General features: G+C 54.1%; 3 protein-coding genes across 3 annotated transcripts; 1 reads left to right on the top strand and 2 right to left on the bottom strand.

Moving 5' to 3' along the window:
- Nucleotides 1-711: 711 nt before the first annotated feature.
- On the bottom strand, nucleotides 712-2,376 carry hacA (transcription factor HAC1; the record flags this gene model as incomplete). The annotated part of the gene is made up of 2 exons (XM_025579754.1): nucleotides 1,889-2,376; nucleotides 712-1,819 (listed from the first exon to the last, which is right to left on the bottom strand). The coding sequence occupies exons 1-2, from the start codon at nucleotides 2,089-2,091 to the stop codon at nucleotides 712-714; spliced, it is 1,311 nt and encodes a 436-aa protein (XP_025428390.1). The 5' UTR covers nucleotides 2,092-2,376.
- A 4,690-nt stretch (nucleotides 2,377-7,066) lies between these two features.
- BP01DRAFT_135117 (DUF1212-domain-containing protein) lies at nucleotides 7,067-10,100 on the top strand. Its single transcript, XM_025570508.1, has one exon. The coding sequence runs from the start codon at nucleotides 7,528-7,530 to the stop codon at nucleotides 10,093-10,095; it is 2,568 nt and encodes an 855-aa protein (XP_025428389.1). The 5' UTR covers nucleotides 7,067-7,527; the 3' UTR covers nucleotides 10,096-10,100.
- Nucleotides 10,101-11,213: 1,113 nt separating this feature from the next.
- On the bottom strand, nucleotides 11,214-19,400 carry BP01DRAFT_425632 (type I polyketide synthase). Its single transcript, XM_025579753.1, has 8 exons — nucleotides 19,022-19,400; nucleotides 17,976-18,938; nucleotides 17,003-17,834; nucleotides 16,697-16,906; nucleotides 12,835-16,638; nucleotides 12,554-12,563; nucleotides 12,245-12,378; nucleotides 11,214-12,176 (listed from the first exon to the last, which is right to left on the bottom strand). Exons 1-8 carry the CDS (start codon nucleotides 19,354-19,356, stop codon nucleotides 11,307-11,309), a joined length of 7,158 nt encoding a protein of 2,385 aa, XP_025428388.1. The 5' UTR covers nucleotides 19,357-19,400; the 3' UTR covers nucleotides 11,214-11,306.
- Between the last annotated feature and the right edge of the window lie 957 nt (nucleotides 19,401-20,357).

The raw sequence follows: 20,357 nt of genomic DNA, 5'->3' as shown, positions 1-20,357 counted from the left end.
CAATGATCGATGTGATTTGGCTTGTGTCGGGGTTGATGAATATGTTATCGAGATGCAGGTTAGGATATGATAGAGTATTAAGTAGTTCGTCAATCTCTGGTGCGGGGATGCGATAGGGTGAAATCCAAATATATAAGTTAGCCTTTTCTCGAGAATGTACTCTGATCCTACCGGGTTCAATGAGTCTGATGACCAGACATAAGTTTCAGGGATATGCTGGCCCATGATTTCGTTGGACCTGATATGTTAGTGCAATGAATTATTCAGACAGGCTGCGCAGCATTGTACCGGACTGTCTTAAATCTGGGACAGAGTCAATGCGCGATATGGGGGGCGGTCTCGATCGTTGCGCTCTCGGAATAACTCACTCTGAGAGCTCTGGCCGTATTAAGCAAATCGGACCTAGAGATTTCCAGAAGCAGATGGCTGCTTGAAGCCATCCTTGATCTTGAGGAGCTGATAAATAGAGCATGATACAATAAATATCTCGTTACAATTGCTAAATCCTCGAGCCGGCTTGTGCATGGTACATAATTCGCTTAGTCAAGATTGGTGCAAAATTATGCAAACTCATTATACGGTCGGGGGTCACAGGCAGAAATGATCTGACAACTACAGAATTACACGTAGAACACAAATGATAAAGCCTCAGACGGGCCTACTCTCCGTTCAATAGTGATTAATGTTTTCGCTAGTTTACAAGAAATTTCTTCAACAACGGCGCTTGCCCAAAAGCGAAGACGTCAACGTCTTGCTGGCGCTACCTGAACTCCATGAACTCCGTGCATGTTGAAGTTTCCCATCATGATGATGCCTGCGCCGTCCATGCCGCGCGGATTTCAAACCCTTCAAGATTCGTTTGCGTCGTCCCGGCTTTTCGAGTAAATCAATCGTCCAAGCTAGGGTTAATAAAGACTCCCAGCTCCATCGAGCTTCGCCAACACCGCCAGCGGGTAGGTCTTGGGGAGAGAACTTCTGATTAGCAGCCAGCTGCAAGGCCCTGCCCGTCGCATCGCGTAGTGGACGCGCCAAGGCTGGGTTGCACGCTAGAAGTCTGGCAAGAAGCTTCGTCCGGAAGACCGTGGGGCGGGTCGATGCCGTCGAAGGCGACAGAGTCGGGGTCGAAATTAACCATAGAATCAAATGGAAATGCTGATAGATCTCCTCCGTCGAGAAGGTCAAACGCGAACCCGTCTTCAAGGACTGAAGAATCCGACCCAGCGGGTGAATCACCGCTGAATAGGCGGTTGAAGTCATCGTCAGAAAGAGGAGCTGCAAGGTCATCTGCAGCGTGAGGTTCCACGTGGGAGCCGAGCTCAAACAACGAGAGGGCACTTCCATCTCCTTCGAGTCCACCGACTGACACTGCAGGTCACACAACACCGCTGCAGGATGTTGTGTCAGGTCGGAGGACTCAGCCAGAGTGGAAGGCCGAAGGGTGGGGGAGTAGTCGTTGAGAGGGGAAGTGGGGAAAGGAATTCGTTCGAGGGGGAGTTCGTCGCGTTCCTGCTTGAACAGGGTCGGCGTGAGGGTAGGCGAGGCGGTGGCAGGGGAGCCGGGCTTGGGAGTGTTGCCGCGAGAGCCCCTGACTTCCGCCGACAGTTGCGCGACTTGTTGGTTCAGGCGGTTGTTTTCGGCTTCCATCTGGGTCAAGCGCTGTAGAAGGAACTGGTTCTGTTGCTCCATCTGGATTTTCTCGTTCTCTAATTTCTCCATCTCGAGGCGCTTGCGCTCCCGGGAGGTTTGTGCGGCGGCACGATTCCGAAGAACCCGCTCGATGCGGCGCTGCTCCTTCTCATCCTCCGTCTTGGCCCGTTTCCTAGAGCATGATATATCAGTATCGTGATACTAAATTGATCGGACGACCCTTGCATGAAGTGAAACATACCTTGGAGGAAGGTTGGTCTTAGGGACTGGCAACTCCTGGCCCCATGACTTTCTCTTCTTCGCAGGCTTCTTGTCCTCAGACTTGGTCTCGGTCTTGACGGTAGGATCGTTCAAGGAAGTGTCCGCTGGGGAGACAGTGAGCATGGGAATCTCCGGGGCCGGTGAACCAGCCAACGATTCCACTGGAGAGAAGCCGCCTTCCATCTTGCAAAGGCGATGATGTCGATCAAATGACGAGGTCAACCAGATCAACTGTCTAATCGTAGACTGTATGGGATGTCACGAATGTGTAGCGGTGCTCAATGCTCAGGAAGGCGTAGCTCAATCACGTCGTCTCTTTTGCCCAGGTCACAGGGACAGAGGCCACCGTGTCATTACGGTGGGAAAGCCGGGTCTGGGGGGAGGGAGGGGCCAGGTTAGTTGACCAGCAAGGCTTTGGTTGGGTGGGACCGAAAACGGAAGCTGGGGAACTGGAGAAAAGAGGACAACTGTCCACAAGAGGTAGTGAAAGTAATAAAAAGGATGAAGAGGGATTGACTGCTTTCAGAGTCTAAGGTGGATTGAGAGAGGGAAAGATTGCCTCTTTAAAAGGCCAGCGTGGTCAGTTGAGGGGGCGTCTCCTTTTCGCAAGGGGGGCGGAGTTCCGTCGTGATCCAGGTACGAGTAATGTGACCGTAATGCTACTGTTAGATATGTGGCCCACCGTGGTACTTGCGTGGGAATCTACCTTGGGGGCAGGTACTTGGGGCGGTATGAGACTCGTAAGCCTTTGTCCTCCATTGCCAGGCTGGAATGGAAAGCCCCCCTGAAAGCTGGCTGCCTCAACGAGTCACAATTCACCAATCTTCCCTTGTAACTACTTTCCCACTCTCCCATCTCCCTTTCCTTTCAACCTGCAACACGCTCCGGTCAAGATTGTGGAACCCTCTTCCGGGTCCCCCTCTTCTTCATGAGAGACTGGAAGATCTGATTGCTCTACCTCCAGGTTTGGCTCCGCCACCCATGCCATTTTTATCCCTGCTCCGGACAGTCCTGAGTTTCGCACTTCTTTGGCCCCGCTCCGCCTCGCTGACCAGCTTAGCAGCTTAGCAGGATGACATGGTTGCTGACTCTGATGCTCCCTCAGCGTCCAGACAAATTCGTATCCGCTCGCATCGCTTTGCCGCTGTTGACTACGCCATAATGATTTTGACTGTGGAAGCATATCTCACTCGTTGTCCACAACACCCGAGACGTTCCACGGTTATCCGCTGAAAGAACCAGGCAGTGACTGGGAAACATATGGGTTTACTGGTGCGAATGGCGTGATCCCGAAGACCCATGAACGATGATCTCCACCGGGCCGTACTAAATCAACCCCCTGTCTGGGCTCGGCCATTGCGACTTCCGTGGTGAATGCAGTCTAGCCAATTCTTCCGGCTTCTGTGCCCAGCAGACGTTGTCATTGGCGGACCTTACTCTCCGCCATGCTTCCCCCTTATTTGGCTTGTCGAATCTCAATCCGCTTGCACAAAGGACATACCCCTTCTCCGCACTGCCTTGTCGGAGATTTCTTGTGAACTATTAAGGGGTGTTTTCTAAGGATTCCCTCATGATAGGGGGAACCCGTGTGCACAATCTATTCTACTACTATTCTAGAAGTGATTGATTGATTGATGCTCACATTTGGTGGCTAATTGACGGAAGGAAGCTCACGTTCCCGAGGCCGTTGATCGCGTATTGAGAAGGATCAAGATGCTCACCTTATTCTTCCTTTCTCAGATGTCAATGCCACGGTCACATGACTTTCTCTTTGCGACAATGTACCTTTTTCGACACAAATGCTCATCCTATCGGACCCCTCTCACTCTCCCGTCTCCTCGACATTGTGCAGTATCCGATGCCTACCAGTAACGATGCAGATCGTTTTTTCGACCTGACCACAAACCAAGAGTGGTAGTCTGGTCCGTTGCGTGCTCATGTCCATATTCGACCTGAGTCAGTCGAAATCACTGCCCCCACCATCGGCGTTGATATAAATAGCTTGACAGATCCCCATAAGATCTCGGACGATCATCCCCATCCTCCGCGTTTTATTAATCACATTACGTGTGTCGCAGGCGCAATAGCATTCAAAACAGCGCCTGTGTCAGTGCCGTTTTAGCCTAAAGAAAACTGACCACAACATTCCTCTAGCAATTTGTCTCTTTATTGTCAGCACAATGACTGCCAAAGAGTGAGCACGATTATCGATTTAATGCCTCTTGAAAGTTCCTGAGAAGCAGACACTCGTATCTCCAGCGTAGGTCTCGGGATGTGCTTGGCGACTCGTATTTTCCACCTGCGCAGTGTCCACTTGCTGCTTCGGAATCGTGCCAATGAAGCGTCAATGTCGATTTGAATAGTTGGAGAGGCGTCTGAAACCAGGCTCAGTGCATGGCCGTATGTGTGCTTGATATCGCGTGATTTCAGGCTTCAAATCCTCCAGCTGTCGGATAGCTCAACTGCGGTGGACCGACGTCTCCCGCCCATCGTCTTGACCGTGGCTGTTCGATGTGGGATGATTCAGTTGACTTCTAGCCAGTAAAGTAGTCCAATTTATCATACATTGCTATAAACAATATATATTTGCACAGCATGGGTAGCAAGCCAGTCTTCCACGTGTGATGGATTCTACTTATCATAGCCTTCATTGAAGCAGCGGAACTAAGCATACACCTTTTAGCTCCGGAAGCCCTTAACACTCAACATCATGCCTACTATCCAGACCTTTTTCAATTCATTCATCGGGAGACTTTGTTTTGTCATGAGCGCAGGCAGTACAAAAGATGTCTTCGGGTGGAGTCGGTAGACTGGCCGCAGTTGATGTTTACGTTCCTTTCATGTCTCTACATAAAGGGATCCACACGGAAGAGTCCGTATTTGACACAGGGAGTATCAGTAATGTGATCTCCTGGCTTACGAGCCACTAGCACAATGACTTGGGGTTGAAGTTTGTGATGATTGATTCCTTGAATAACCAGGTGGTGGCTGTCATCTATATATGTTGAGGTCAGACGTAATAATCCTCGATCAAGTCGTTTGATCAAGTGGCTGGAATCTCAACAAAACATCAAATATCACTTCGACGATGCTGAAATTAAGCAGCCTTAGGGGTTCAGTTGCTTGTCTTTCCCACTGCTATAGGATGTCGACATCCATAAACATCCTAACGCCGACTCCTGCTATCGGATACTGCGGATGCTTTGTGGATTATGCCACAACATATCTGAGTGACTAAGCAATGCACATCATAACTTAATCTATAGTGCTCCGTAGTACTGTACTCCGGAGTACGTTTGACGGGAACCCCGGCTACGGCCTAATATGACGGACCATGCTGTCATTGAGATTTATTCTCAACAATTTGTCTCTCCGAGCCCCAAACATGACAACTTCCAGGACCAAGAGGCTATTCCAACCCGTTGATGCGAACGCCATCCCTTGCCCGAGATCTTACGATTCCCTACATAAGCATGACATGCGCCGAGCCCGCGAGGAATCTCAGACAACGCAATGCGTGAGACCGAAGTCCGCAAACAGAGACCCGAATGTGACGCTATACTCGTATTGTTGACTGAATGATGGGATCCGGCGAGTTATGGAGGGAAATGGCTGTTGCAAATGCAAGATGGTATGGTGGGATTTGTCCAGTGTACTTATGTACTCAATACTCCGTACTGTGTATATTGGTGTTGTGTGATGGCGAATTAGCCCAGGCGCGTCAGGAATAGTCAGAGCTCCATTGGCTTCGTATCACTCTCGTGGGAGGATCAATGCTTCCCTGACTGAGCCACACCGCTGTACGCTGTAGTTAGATGAAATCCCGGTTCCCATCGCTCGGGTGCCAGGCAATTGCAATTGGAGCCATGGTCCTTACCATGACCCTGTATAGAACCGAATCGCATTTCTACTCCGTATGTCTAGTCAGTCCGGCGGGACTAAATGCCGCAGATTCGGATTGAGATAGGCTCGGACGGGACTGGGGCGGTTCTAAATCTGTAGGTGGGAATAGAGGTCGGAGTATCTCGTAGACTACCTCCAGCCCGAGATAATACTCCGGAGTAGATCTCCAAAGTTAGTCTTCGATCTACTCACTAGTTAAGACCCAATTGGACGTATATACCCTTCGATGATCAGTGCATTCATTCAATTTTGCATCAGGCATCTATGCATAGCTGGGAAGCTTTTTCGGTAACCCGGGACTCAGCCAGAGCAAAGAATAGAACGGCAAAGACTACAACCACTGCTGGTAGAGATGATGTATGGCCATGACGCGGCGGGAATCATCCTTTGCAGGTTCAATCGCAAGCCACCAGCGCTTCCCCAATGGAAGAACGAGTACGAAAGAGATTCTAGACTGAAAGCATCACGTGATCAGAGGGGAAAACCACCGCTCAACCTCCCTAAACGGGGACTGACTTGACGAAGTCGCCACCGACCATTCCTCTTTCACTCTCTCCTTCACACTGCTTCACATCCTTCCAACAATCCCCCCCCACCCCCCACCCAACTATCCAAACCCCAATTAACCCGGCATTACGCGGTCGGAATACCTTTCACAAAATAGAATTTATCCTCTGATCATGGTCATCATCCGGCAAATCCTACCACCGTCATTGGAGGTTGGCCTGGTGCCTCACTGCGAAGGTTTGCCTTTCGTGCATCGACATTACTCATTTCCTGCACAAGGTGCATGCACAGGGCCCCAGGGGGCTTCAAGCCACCCGTACGCGAGGCGCGACTGTGGTGAAACACACTGCTCAGTAGCTCATCTTACCGCAAGCCCGGTGGAGCATCCACCGCCAGTCGATTTACAAAGACGCTACCAACCCAACAACCCACGATGATAAGGGAAGATGGAGAAGAAAGAAAGAAAGAAAGAATGAAAGAAAGAGAGACTGAAAGAGGAGACGGGGGATTGCGAAACGGACCAGGATGATTTACACACACTCCATTCCACCATGTGATGAGCTGTCAGTCTCCCGTTCGGTGCCTGTCTCGGCTTCTCATTCACTCATTGTCTTCGGCGGGGATCCACCGCGGCCATTTTCTCCCCCTCCAAGGCACGCTTCCAATGCCAATCACTTTATCAATCCGGTGCCAGATGAAGTCATGGGCTGAGGGCAGGCGAAGACATGCAACGCCGCAGTGGTCAGTCAATATTCCGCTCACTATCTCGCTATCACCTCACGATTGTTTTCTCACTAACTGTTGATCAGCCTTTAAAAAGCTTCAAACGAACAACAACCCTCGCTTGCTGTCTAGACTCTACTGTGTAGACAATCCAGACTTATTTTTGGTTCCGCCGCCCACGCCGTTGGTTTCTACGGGTTCTTCGCGCACTCCACCCGCTGGTCCGCCGGTTCCACGCTCAAAAAGCTTTTTTGCCTTTTTCCCTTTTTTTCCGGCAAACCCCCCTGACCTTCTCCAGTTTTCTTCTCTTCTTGACGTTTTGTCGTTCCGTTTGTGCCTGGTGGCTGTTGTGTCTCGCAGATCTGCACCTTTCTCTCCCTCTCCCTGTTTAGATTATAGATCCTTATCCCGTACATACTTTTATCTCCTACTGCATATACCCCTAGAGATCCCCGGTCCTCGCAGCAGGCTGCCTGGACGATACAAATGTCGGAACCACATCGGGAAGGTGCCTCCTATGAGCTGCTTGACCGCGAGAACAGCTTCGAGGGTCACGATGCGGTAGCACATCATCCCAGTCCGGAGACCAGTCCCTCGTCTCCTACTTTCCCTGAAGAGGCGACCGCTGCGCCTCCTCTCCGCGATCCCCAGCACGAGACACCAGCCACGAGGCCGACTCGAGTTCGATTCCGCTCAGTGAGCAACCATGGTGAGAGCACACCGCAACGGCCGCCTATGCCCCGCGCAGACTCCGACTATTCCGTACGCTCCCTTCAGTCTGTCCATTCGATGATGCCACCCACCTCAGAATCGGCCGATCTCACGGAGTATTTCCCTGGTCAAGGCGAGCCCGAACCTGAAGCAGGTGTCCAGCAACCAGCGCACCGACGCGAGTCCCCACCTACCGACGGCGATACTCCGAAGTCCTCCATCGAGAAAGAAGAGCAGCCTACGCATCCGATGACCGCTCGAGACCGTTGGAAGCACGCCAGCAAGCTGCTTCGTCAGAAAACCGTCAATCTGGGCGAACGTCTGGGTAGGCCTTCTGATGACGACGGCGGCGACCTCGGCGCAGCCATGCTCCCGGATGATCTAGAAAGAGGATTCGGACCACAGCCGCCTCGTCGGGGAGCAGAAGAAAAGGATCCCTTCGAACTTCATAACCGCAACGGAGATGAGACCCCGCCGCCTCCCAGCGCCGAAGCCCATAGACTGGTTCGCAGCATGACTCAGAACCACCTGCGCAACCGCAAGCCCAAGTCTGCCTACGCACGCTCCGGAACCAGCACTCCCGACGAATCGAGTCGGCCGGACTCCTGGTACGGAGGTGCCACCCCGCCGCGCCCCGGTGCTGGCGGTGGTGGTATTCTCGCACAGTTGCTGAAGCTCCATGCCGCGCAGGCGAAAGATAACATGTCTGTCACCGATTCGTCTGACAACGAGTCAGTGGCCTCTTCAGGGACCGCCACCCCGCGCCGGGATTTTTCCTCGGGGACGGCAACCCCCAAGAAGGAAAAACTGAAATGGTACAAGAAGTCAAACCACCACTCCACCGCCTCCCTGGTCTCCGCATCGATGAACCTCAGTCGGGCCAGTTTACCGGCTTCTGCTGATACCCTGGTGATGCTGCCGCATCCGCCGAAGAAGGGAAAGAAGAAGTCGCGCAAAACTCGGTTGGAGGACGAAATCCGCGTCACTGTGCATATCGCCGAGATCCTGGCGCGGCAGCGTTACATCATGCAGCTGTGCCGGGCACTAATGCGGTACGGTGCCCCCACTCACCGTCTTGAGGAGTATATGCAAATGACGGCCCGGGTCCTGGAAGTCGAGGGCCAGTTCTTGTATCTGCCGGGATGTATGATCATGTCCTTTGACGATCCGACCACCCGTACAGCGGAGGTCAAGCTGGTCCGAGTCGTGCAGGGGGTGGACTTGGGCCGATTGGCGGAAACGCACAACGTGTACAAGAACGTCGTCCATGATCTCATCGGTGTGGAAGAGGCCATTCAAGAACTGGATTTTATCATGAAGCGACCTCCCCGGTTCAACAAGTGGGTCCTCGTGTTGGCCTATGGGCTGGCCAGTTGTGCGGTCGGTCCGTTCGCCTTCGAAGCCCGCCCGATCGACATGCCTATTATCTTCTTTCTCGGGAGTTTGGTCGGATTTATGCAGCACGTCCTGGCGCCCCGCTCGGTTCTGTACTCCAACGTGTTCGAAGTGACCGCCGCTATTCTGACCTCCTTCCTCGCCCGCGCCTTTGGCTCCATCCACCGCGGCAAGAGTGCCGACGGCGATTACAACTACATTTTCTGCTTCTCCGCGCTGGCGCAGTCGTCCATCGCCCTCATTCTGCCCGGTTTCATGGTCCTCTGCAGTAGTTTGGAACTGCAGTCCCACCAGATGATTGCCGGCTCCATCCGCATGGTCTACTCGATTATCTACTCGTTATTTCTCGGCTACGGTATCACAGTTGGAACGACCATTTATGGCTTGATTGACGGCGCCGCCAGCTCACAGACCACGTGCCCGAACCAAGATGTGTACGGCAGCAAATACACGCAGCACTTCGTCTTCGTTCCTATTTATGTCATCTTCCTCGCCATCATCAACCAGGGTAAATGGAAGCAGGTGCCGATGATGATCATCATCGCCACTTGCGGCTACGTGACGAACTACTTCAGCACGCTCAAGCTCGGCTCCAGCTCCGAGGTCGCCAACACTGTCGGCGCGTTCACGATCGGTCTGCTGGGCAATCTGTATAGTCGCCTGTGGCACGGTCATGCCGCCACCGCGATTCTTCCTGGTATTTTCGTCCTCGTGCCTTCGGGCCTTGCCTCCTCGGGCTCCCTGCTGTCCGGAATCGAGTATGCCGACGAGGTGCGCAACAACCTCAAGAACGGGACCAGTGCCAGCAGCACGACCTCGGACTCAAGTATCTCCAGTCTTGGTTTCGGTATGATCCAGGTGGCCATCGGCATTACCGTGGGATTGTTCGTCTCGGCCCTGATCGTCTACCCATTCGGCAAGCGGCGCAGTGGGTTGTTCACTTTCTGATCGCCATCCTTTTACCGTCTCTCGTCTCTGGGATCTTCAAGCTGCGAAAATATCTGTTGCTCTGTTCTCTTCGAAATATCATCTGCTCCAATTCCCATCCGTTCATGCTTCTCTTCATGCGTGCCCTCTGATATATCGATGTTATCCATGTTTGCATGTTTGCATGTGTTTATGAAGTGCATTTAAGCAGGCTTTTTGCATTTTTTTTTGACTGTCTCTTTGTTCGGCTGCTGGGTTGTCTCTCTCTTTTACAAAATCTCTAGACGGTTGTAATTTTCGGGGTTATATCTAATGTTGTGGTTGTGCCATGGTAGGGAAAGGGTTGGTTTGCGCAGCACCGAGCAATTTACTGGTTTAGATTGTTCGGATTTCATTTACTTTTGACACTAGCGATTGGTGTTTGTTTCGCTTGTTGTCTAACATCCATGAATATATTATCTGTTCATATCTGTTCATATGATCTGTGCTACGGTGATGCTTTCTGTCTTGATGTAGTGCTGAGTGCTGTCCCTAAAGAACACAAACTGGGTAATGAGATCTTGTGGATGTATCCCGCGTGAAGCACCTGTAACCCTACTCCGGATAGTAGTCTGCCACTCACGCTCAGCGATCCCTTTGGTTCCGGGCATCAGGGAGAGCGTCTGAGACTCTCTCTAGGAGGCGCGAGACGTGCGCCCTTTCCGCCGCCGGAGTAATTTAGTGAGTTGATTGGATGGTTAAAAAGGATGAGGGCGCAGCCTCTACTCAACGGAAGGATGAATCCCAACTCGGTCAGCTTTCTGGTGATATAGCACCTTATCATCACCGGTGCATGGGGCAAGACTCACCAGCTACTGTAGACCCGAAACGCCGACCCCAGCAGATTCACCACTAGCACCACCCGCCGCATCCTGGCCCTCCTGCGCCCGTCGCTGGCCTTCAGGATAATACCTCCCGCCAGGATGAAGAGTCTGCGAAGTCTGAGAAATTGTGGAATGCTGATCAGAAAAGACACGTCGGAAACAAAAGAATAAGATGATTTGATCGAACAAGAACCCCCCGTACCCGCGGGCATTTCTCCAACCGACACACACCCCCACCCCCACCCCCACCCCCACCCCCACACATACATGATTGCTGCCAACCGATTCTTCCCTTCGTTCTGCGTCCCCCCACAAAACCCCAAAGAGAAACCCCCTATCATGATGACTACAGAGAAGAAGAGAAAAAGTTCATGGACTGGTACTACTGACTTCTTGAAATTCATCATCCTTGATATGCACCTCACGATCCCGGATGCGCCGCATGAGCGCGAGGAAGTTACTCTCCCGGAACTTCTGGCTGGTGTCGTGCTTGAGGCTGTCGACGAGCTGGCCGGCCGTCCGCGCGAGCGCGTCGGCGTCGTGCGCTTGGGTCTGCGGGTCGTCGCTCTTCTCGGCGGGCGGGATGGTGTCGGAGCCGATTCGGATGTGCTCGTGCGCCGTGGGCTCTTCTAGGGTATCTTGGGGGTGGGTACTTTCTTGCTCGACAATGGGTGGGGTAGTGGTGGTGGTGGTGGTTTGAGTGTCCTGGGATGCTATGGCGGCGCTGGCCTGCGCGAAGGCGGCCTCGAAGGCGGATTCGTCAAAGGTCGCTTCTGCTGCGACGGCTGTTGATTCTTGGGGAGCGGTTGTGGTTTGGTGGGTGGTGGTGTAGGAGGGCATCTGGTACATCGGGGTGAAGGAGGGCTGGAAGCCTTGGGCGTGGGCGAGTGGGTGATGCTGCTGCTGTTGCATGGTGGGTTGCTGGTATTGAGGGTGGGGTTGGTGCTGGTGCTGGAGGAACTCATTGTGCCAGCTCGGTTGGGAGACGGAGGAGAGCGGCGTGTGCGATACATTCTGTTGTTGGTGGTGTAAGGGCGACGGACCCGCGATGTTCAGTCGTTGGAAGTCGGTGGCCCAGTTCAACGATTGTGTAGGACCGGAGAGGGAATGTTGTGGTGCGGGGGCGGCAAAGTGAGCTGGGTGTTGGATATCGCGCAGCGGTGCAGGCGCGAGGTTGGCCTCGAAGGCGGCGAATTCGGGGTCGAGGACTCCGGTAGCGGCATTCTGATTCCGGAACCCCTAATCACAGCCAAGTTAGTTTCTCTGTGGAAATCAAGAGGGTCTTAGAGTGCCAGGAGACTATGTACCTGAGACGGCGACTGTCGGGATGTCAACCTATCCTGCTGCAGGGTGCGATCGACCGAAGCATGTTTCTGGAAGTTTTGAAGCGCGTTCGAGGGTCCACAGAGAGCCTCACTCATGATGGCGATAGTTGCGGTGCCTGCAGGGACAAGTAGTTGAGGTGGAGAGAAGAGAAGTAGTTATTGAGGCGAGTTGGAAAAGAGATAAGATGGCGGATGTGGGGTAAACCCGAGATGCCGAGGCCCCTCCTCACGTGCTAGTAGCTTATGTCATTTGATGATGATTGATTACCTTATCTAACCTGTCTAACTCACTAACTACCAACTACCAAAATACAAACATCTCTTTAGGCCTCATAACACAATGGTCGGGGTGGTTTCAAATCCCCTTCGTCTAGTCACTACCATTTGCTCATGAACTCAAAGCCAGGCATAAGGTGAAGCACACATCAACCAACCCATCAACATCCGTCCATTGCAATCGCCCGTGTAAGGATTTCCACGACGGAGTGAACCTAGATGACGATCAAAGGAAATGATTAGCAAAGCTCCGTCAAGTTCCCTCTCGGCGAAATCAAAAAAAAGAAAGGACTCACCGCTGGAGATGCCAGCAAGTTGTTATGATTGGCATCCACAGTATGGCATTTCACATCCGGTCCTAGCAGCTCATCCCACCGGTTCGGCCCAAAGTCATAGCGTTTGGAGAAGAACCACCCCCAGCGGCGATAGGGATCCCGCATGACATTTGTCCCCTCCACCACGGCGCACAGACCGAAATCGGCCGCGCGCTGCCGCTCGTCCGGGGTTGAGATCTGGTCGCAAACGGCCCCCGTGGCCCAGACCAGGAGCGATTCCTGCGGACGACGGTCGGCGGGCATGGGCTTAGGGCGGTACGAGGAGATGACCTGCATCACTTTGGCGTTGTGCTCCGTGCCCCGGTGGAAGAGGCCCGAGGTGTACTCGGTCGAGGACTTGTCGACGAGGGACATGGCGAGCACGAGGGCGCGCATCTGGTCCGGGGTGAATTCCGTCTGTCCGTTCGGCAGCGGCGCGGGGACATGCATGTCGAGAATGACGAGACGGCGGACGGTCTCGCCTTGCGAGATGAGCTGGTAGGCAATTTCGTAGGCATGCAGTCCCCCGGCGGAATAGCCGGCGATCATATAGGGGCCGTGGGGCTGGATCGCTCGGATGGCCGTGATATACATGGCCGCCAGCTCGGGAACGCTGGCGCAGTACTTCTGCGGGCAAGTAAGAAAGGGAGAATTGAAGCCGTAGACAGAAACTCCCGCCGGTAAGCGCGCAAGATTGTAGAAGGCAGCCACCGCGCCTCGGCCGCAGGGGATGAGAAACAGGGCTTCTCGATGCTTCTGGGGGTCGCCCTGCAGAAGAATGGCTTTGCACCTGGGCTCCGTCTCCTTCTCCTCCTCCTCCTCCTCCTCCTCCTTCTTACTGTCGAGTCCGACAGACGGTTTGCGAACGTCAATACCTGGTCCGGTCGTTGCAGCGTGCTCCTCCACGAGATCAGTCTCATTGCCTTTCCGGAACATGATCTCGACACCCGCCAGGTTTCCTGCCTCGGCCAGGAAGGAGGCCCCCAGGTTGAGTTTCGTTATCTCATTGAAGCGCTCGACGATGGATATGCCGAGGATGGAATCTACCCCAATCGCCGCGAATTCAGTCTGCGGTCCGATGTTATCACGAGTGACTCCCGTCTCTTCGCTGACCAGACGAGCAATGTGATCGAGCAATACCCCTGGGTCTGTCTTCGACGGCTGCTTGTCGCAGTTTGTCGAAGCGAGTGGGCTTGAAATTGCCTTGTTCTCTTCTGAGATAGGGGTAGTTACAGCGGTCGTAGTAGTACTAGTAGTACTACTAAGAGTCCGTCCGACCTGCAATTCTTGCTCAGAATTGCGAAGCAGATGCTGCAAGACCGTCCTCGGAAGCCGCTGGAATCGAAGGCCCAAGCATACCGCGACGAGCTTCTGCTCGTGGAAGAGGTACACGTCACTAAGCGAGGTCCCCTTCGGATCGTCGGGATTTCGTCGCACGTAGCTTCGATACGTCCTGTTTGCCTCGAGACTCTCCATAATCCGCAGCGTGCCAATGCCATTGCACATGTACACGGTCTTCGGGTTCCCGACCAACTTCAGGTCCGTGTTGAGGATGAACCCGGCCAGGTGGATCATCGAGTCGAGCCAATAGGGCGAGTACCCACCGTCTCGACGTAGCTTGTCGGCTCCCTCAGGGTCTGAGAACGTGACTGTAGCGACTGCCTCTCCAGCTGCTTCGTCCCACCGGAGCTCGTCGATTGCTTGGTAGGCGGTGGAATATCGGACTAGGTCCGAGAAGAGCTTGTAGACCACCGGTTTCAGGAGATGGATACTACCGGTGTGGTGCTGGATCGTCGCTGCCCGCGCCTCCACAAAGAAGGACTGCATCGCAAGACCAGACTTTCCCACGTCTTGCTCCCCATCAATCAGATGAACTCGGGCGTGGCCGGTCTCGTGGTCCGCGCCGCCGTTGGGGGTGTCCTGCCCACAGTGGCAGCTAAACGTCACGTCGACCATGCCCTTGTCGACGCCCGAAAGGCTCACCCGGGCGACGGTCCGGATTACAGTCTTCGTACTGGCATCTTCGGGGAGAATGATGGGATGTTCCATGGTGAGATCGCACAGCTCCATGGCAGGAGGTGCAGACTCGTTGTCTGTGCTACGAGGGGTCAATTTGCCTTGCACGTAGCTTGCCGCTGTCAAGGCCATATTGCAGAAGACGCTACTCGGGCACAGACTCGCGTTCTCGAGAATATGACCGCGCACTGCAGCGCTAAGCTCCGGATCGTCGAGGTGGGAAACGAATTCCACGACTGCGCCGTCTGGAGTTACGGATTCCTGCGAGACGTGATGGAGGCTCGAGGATAGCTTGCTCCTCTGCACCGCTACTGGAGCCGCCGCACCAACAACCCCCAGATTAGCTCGATAAGTCCTCCAGTAACTCTCCACGTCGAATGCGTAGGTGGGGAGATGGATCACGCGGAGGCACTGGACGTAGTCCTTGTGGTATTCCCTCCACTGGATGGGCGCATGGTTCTGGTACAGTGTCGAGACGGCGGAGGTAACGGTTTTCCAATTGTCGTCACGTCGGCGTAGAGTCGGCACGGTCAGGGTCTGCGATCCCAGGATGTCGTTGATGAAATTGATACAGACCTGGTCAGGCCCCGTCTCCAGCCATACAGTGCGACGGTCGGCTATTCTCGCCTCCAAGCAGGAATTCACAGCCTGGAGGAACTGAACCGGTTCTCTCGTCTGCCGCGCGAGATATTGGGCATTGAACACCGCTGGCTCGGGCCTCGTCCCACTCACCGTCGTACCCAGCAGAGTGGACGCCACGGGGATTTTTGGCGCAGAAAAGCGCACGCAGCTGGCGCGCCTCACAAACTCGGCGAGGATAGGATCAAACTGAGCCGAATGGAACCCGTGTTGGACCTTCAGCTGACAGGTCCGGATACCTTGCGACGAGAAGTGTTGCTTCAGAGCTTGGATTTCACCTTGGGGCCCACTCACCACCGTGGAAAGGGGTGCATTGACGCAGCATACATTGGACCCTTCGAGCTGCAATTGCTCCAGCGTTTGGGCGGTATCAGTCCGGGTGTTGGCAACAGCAAGCATTGCGTAAGCCCCAGGAGATAACCTCTGTTGCATCAAGGCTCCTCTCATTCCGACTAGGCTCAAAGTATCCGTGACCGAGAGCACGCCTGCAGTGCAAAGGGCAGCATACTCCCCCAGACTATGACCGATGACAAACGAAGGCTCAATGCCCCAGGATTTCCAGAGGTCAGCCAGAGCGAGCTCCAGAGCGACAATCGCCAGCTGAATCCTGGTCGTCTCGCATGAGTCGCAGTCGAATGTCGTGTCGGATATCGCCTCGATGAATGAAGGAAGACCTAGCTGGCGACCGACCGCTTGAAGGGCAAGGATGCTCTTCCGGAATCTGGGACTGGTCTTGAAGAGTTGCGCACCCATCCCGGGGTATTGGCAGCTCATTCCCGTGAACACAAATGCCACCGTTGGCCTCATCTGCCCCGATCGCGGGCGGTCGTTATCCTCGTAGCTGCAGTGGGCCTGGATATCGCGGCGTAAGCGCTGAGCAAGGTCCTGAGTGGACCCTGTCACATATGAGAATCTGAAGGCTTCGTGCATGGCCCGAGCAGTTGTTGTGTACGACAGATCCTCCATTCGGAGATCTGGCGAAGCTTCCAAATGGCGCAGCAGGTTTTCCCTGTTTTTGAGTAGAGAGAATTCTGTGCGCCCCGAGATGGATGTGATATGGTGACTTCGGGGATCGGTGCCAGGGTCTGCTTTTGTTGGCGGCTCTTCCAGAATGAAACAAGCATTTCCGCCCTACAGGACCTCTATTCAGAACGTGCAATAATTTTCTGGAGTGGGGGCGGATACTTACTGCTGCATCGAAGTTGTTCACCATGACTCTTTGAGCCTGGCCCTGCTCCGTCAATTCCTGCAGGTGGAACTTCCCATCCGCTGCTTGAATGGTGGGTTCTTGGAGGAAAGACAGGGAAGGATTGATTTTAAAGGGCATGCCAGGCTGCGGCGGTATTATCCCGGTTCTCAGGATCATTATGGATTTGATAATCGATATGACTCCCGCTGCCTAGGAACGGTGAGCACTGCTCTTAGCCTTTTCCACTCCATCTCACAGGAATAATAATCGTCGAAGTAGAGATCTCCGAAAAAAGGACGGACTTACTGCTTCAGCATGGCCCACGTTGGCCTTGACTGCTCCAACCACAAGGGGCTTATGAGCGGCCTTGATTTTACTGAAGATGTTCCCCACCGCGGACACTTCTGCAGCATCGCCGGCTTGGGTACCGGTTCCATGCAGTTCGACATAGCCAATGCTTTCCGGATGGATGTGCGCCATCTGCATGGTGCGGCGAAACAGTCGTTCCTGCGCGCCTGGATCCGGGTGCGTGATTGACGATGCGTAAGCCGAGTGATTTCTGCCTTGGCCCCGAATCACGGCCAGGATATTATCGTTGGTACTGATGGCGTCTTCGAGCCGCTTCAGCACCAGGAGCCCGGCCCCCTCGGCGCGGCAATAGCCATCGGCCCCGGCATGAAAGGGCTTGCAAGGCCCGGTGGGTGACAGGAATCCGCCCTTGGTCAGGCCGGCAAACATGGCCGGGGCGGCCAGGCTATTCACGCCGCCGGCGAGCGCGGTATCGCATTTGCGGCCCAGGAGAGCCTCGCATGCCAGGGAGATCGCCGAGGAACTCGAGGCACAGGCCGAGTCGAAGCCAAACGACGGCCCTTCCCATTTGAAGTGGTAATTCAGCCGGCCCGGCGCAAAGGTTCTCAGATGCCCGGGGACGTAGTAGATATCGATTCCGTGACCAGCGGTTACCTCGCGCCAGTCGTCCGTGGTCTGGCCGATGAACGTGGCAATGCGACTGCTTCGTGCGGAAAGCGCATCCTCCGCACTGTATCCGGCTCGTTGCAAGGCTTCGTAGGCGATCATGAGCAGGACGCGTTGGTTCGGGTCCATCTGCATCGCCTCCCGCGGAGAGATATTGAATAGCCTGTGATCGAACAGATCGGGGCGATCGATGAAGCACCCATAGGGCAATGGGGCTCCCTTTTCTCCCATCATCTGCTCCCAGGCCTGCAGATCAAAGCGATCCGCAGGTACCTAAGGTTCCCAGCATCAAAAGTCAGCGCACGTCGCGAAATGGTCCATCGGAGAGAGTTTGTCGCTTGCCTTTTCATGAAACTGTTTGCCTGCAAGTAGGGAATCCCAGAACTGCGAGACATCATCGCTTCCAGGGAATCGCCCAGCCATACCGACAATCGCAATGGAATCCGAATCTCCCCGAAGCCTGACTTGACTCGGACGCTCCACTCTGGGCTCAGCATCGATGTCGGTTGTCTGGATTCCACGGAGCTGGAGAATGCGTTGGATGGCCACAGATCGGCCACTCGGACCGATCGTGACGGTCTGTATGCGTCGCTCATCCGCAAGACCCTGGATGATTGGTGCCACCATAACCCCCAGCCTGGAGGGCTCATGACAGATAGCATGGCAACTATGTAGGAGCAATGTGCGCAGAGTAGGAGCGGCGTCCTCGGAGGTCGAGCACGAGGAGGAGGGTAGAATATACACTCCGGGCGATGGCAATGTTTCTTCTAAGATCTTTGAGTCTCCTACAATCGCATCCAGGTCAACCTGCGGTAGGTGAGGCGCGTGCTGCGCACTATGCATGGAAATACCCGAGTCCGATAACTCGAGCGAGTCGGCGAACCTCTCGCAGAAGCGCGCCAGGTCAGACGGGGGACCGCAAATCGTCGTCCAGTCCGGGGACTCCTCGGCAATGAAGATCTGTCGAGTAACTGGGGTGCCCTCGATCTGATTCTTCTGTATAAGCTGCCTCAGCTCATCCGTGTCTCGCCCAATGACTGTCTGGGCCCAGTCACCGGGCTCTGCATCGATCCGGGCCGCTCGTTGTCGCAGTGCGAGAGCCAGACGCAGGGCGATAGATATCGTCTCCAAAGCGATCTCATGACGCTGTCTCATGGTCCCCGCGGCGGCCAAGACAGCGGCACACAACGAGCTATTGCCCAGCGCGGCCATATACAGATTGGCACCTTCGTTGGTGATCCTGCCCGAATCGCGGCTCTCAATGTACCTGGGGTGTGAAGCAATGGACGCTGGTCAGTGACAGCCCCGCACGGACTCTCGTTGTGAAGTCTGCAAGAGAATTCGACCCACTGCAATGTTTGCCCGAGGCAGCATATGTGACGGAGCACACTATCCAGGACGGTGTGACCCAACTGGCTTCGATCGCACTTCAGCGCTAGATCCAGCAAGCTGTCAAACTCCACCTGATGACGTTCGGTGTAGCCCATTGCCTGGCGCTCCACGGGCCCCAGCTCGGTGATATGCAGCTGAAGCACGTCCGTCGCATCGCGGAGAAACCATCCCAGTCTCTGTGAGACCCGAGCTAAGTCATACAGTCGTTCCAGGACTGGGGTGATCTCGGGGAACTGATCGTCCAGTAACAGCAGCAGCTGGCCTGACGCCATTCTTGGCTCTGGCTTTCTCATAATAGTAGAAGGAAGAGTAGGAAGAGCAGTAGGGGACTTCGCGCTCACGGAGAATGATCATGTATCATTAATGAAAATCCCCGAGAAGGGCGAGCTCCGGGAGGATATTTATCCCAAATACTGGTACATCCGCCAAGAACAGCATATGGCCCTTGAAGGTGATTCAATGACAGGCCCTTTCACTAAGACCGCAGTGACAGATACGCAAAAGACCATGCTTCCAACTGAATTACGTCAATTGCATGATGCAGTTGACTTCCAATGTTACCGTGGATTGCAAGTTATCTGCAGCAACACCTTGGGCGTTGAGACTGTATGAAGGACGAATGCGATGGTCGAAAGGCCTCTTTTCCAATCGCATCACCTCGTCTATCCTATCTAACCGAGCACGCAATGTCCTGGAGTGGTACTGCCTGACCTGGCATGGGGAGGGGGGGGGTGGTTGCCCCAAGGAAGGCCTCTGTCATAGTGGCCCCAAACCGAGTGATCTAGATTGATCGGGTCATAATGAGTTATTTGGTCTCGAATGTCTGACTCAACCTGCTCGTAGCACGGCTGTAGCCCATGAATGACAAAGTCTATGATTTATTCTCTTGATTGCGCCTGTGCTATCGCGATGCATGCAGTGCGTTTGCACAATCCTCTCCGAACGAAACACTGACGCAAACATTACCATGCGTTGGTATACTGGTAATCAAGACTTTCTGTATAGTTGAACTGATTGAATTAGGTTTCAATATATCAATCTAGAACTTATGACATTGGTCGGCCGAGATCTGACACCGGCTACGGACGGAAACGTGAGCTGAATGTCACACTCAAAGCTGGACGAACCAACTTTGTTACCACCTTGTACCCACATCTTCCGGCATTGATAGGGGTTTCCAGAGATAACGATAGAGCGGCTAACTGAGTCAGAGGCGATTCATAGGCGGATATTGCTTGGAGCTGTCATCTGTTAGGGATTGGCAGTCTACTATAACGTGAGCATCGTGGGAATG

The sequence above is a fragment of the Aspergillus saccharolyticus genome (assembly GCF_003184585.1).
Source record: "Aspergillus saccharolyticus JOP 1030-1 unplaced genomic scaffold BP01scaffold_35, whole genome shotgun sequence".
Taxonomy (NCBI): domain Eukaryota; kingdom Fungi; phylum Ascomycota; class Eurotiomycetes; order Eurotiales; family Aspergillaceae; genus Aspergillus; species Aspergillus saccharolyticus.
This window is presented reverse-complemented; position numbering and strand designations above follow the sequence as displayed.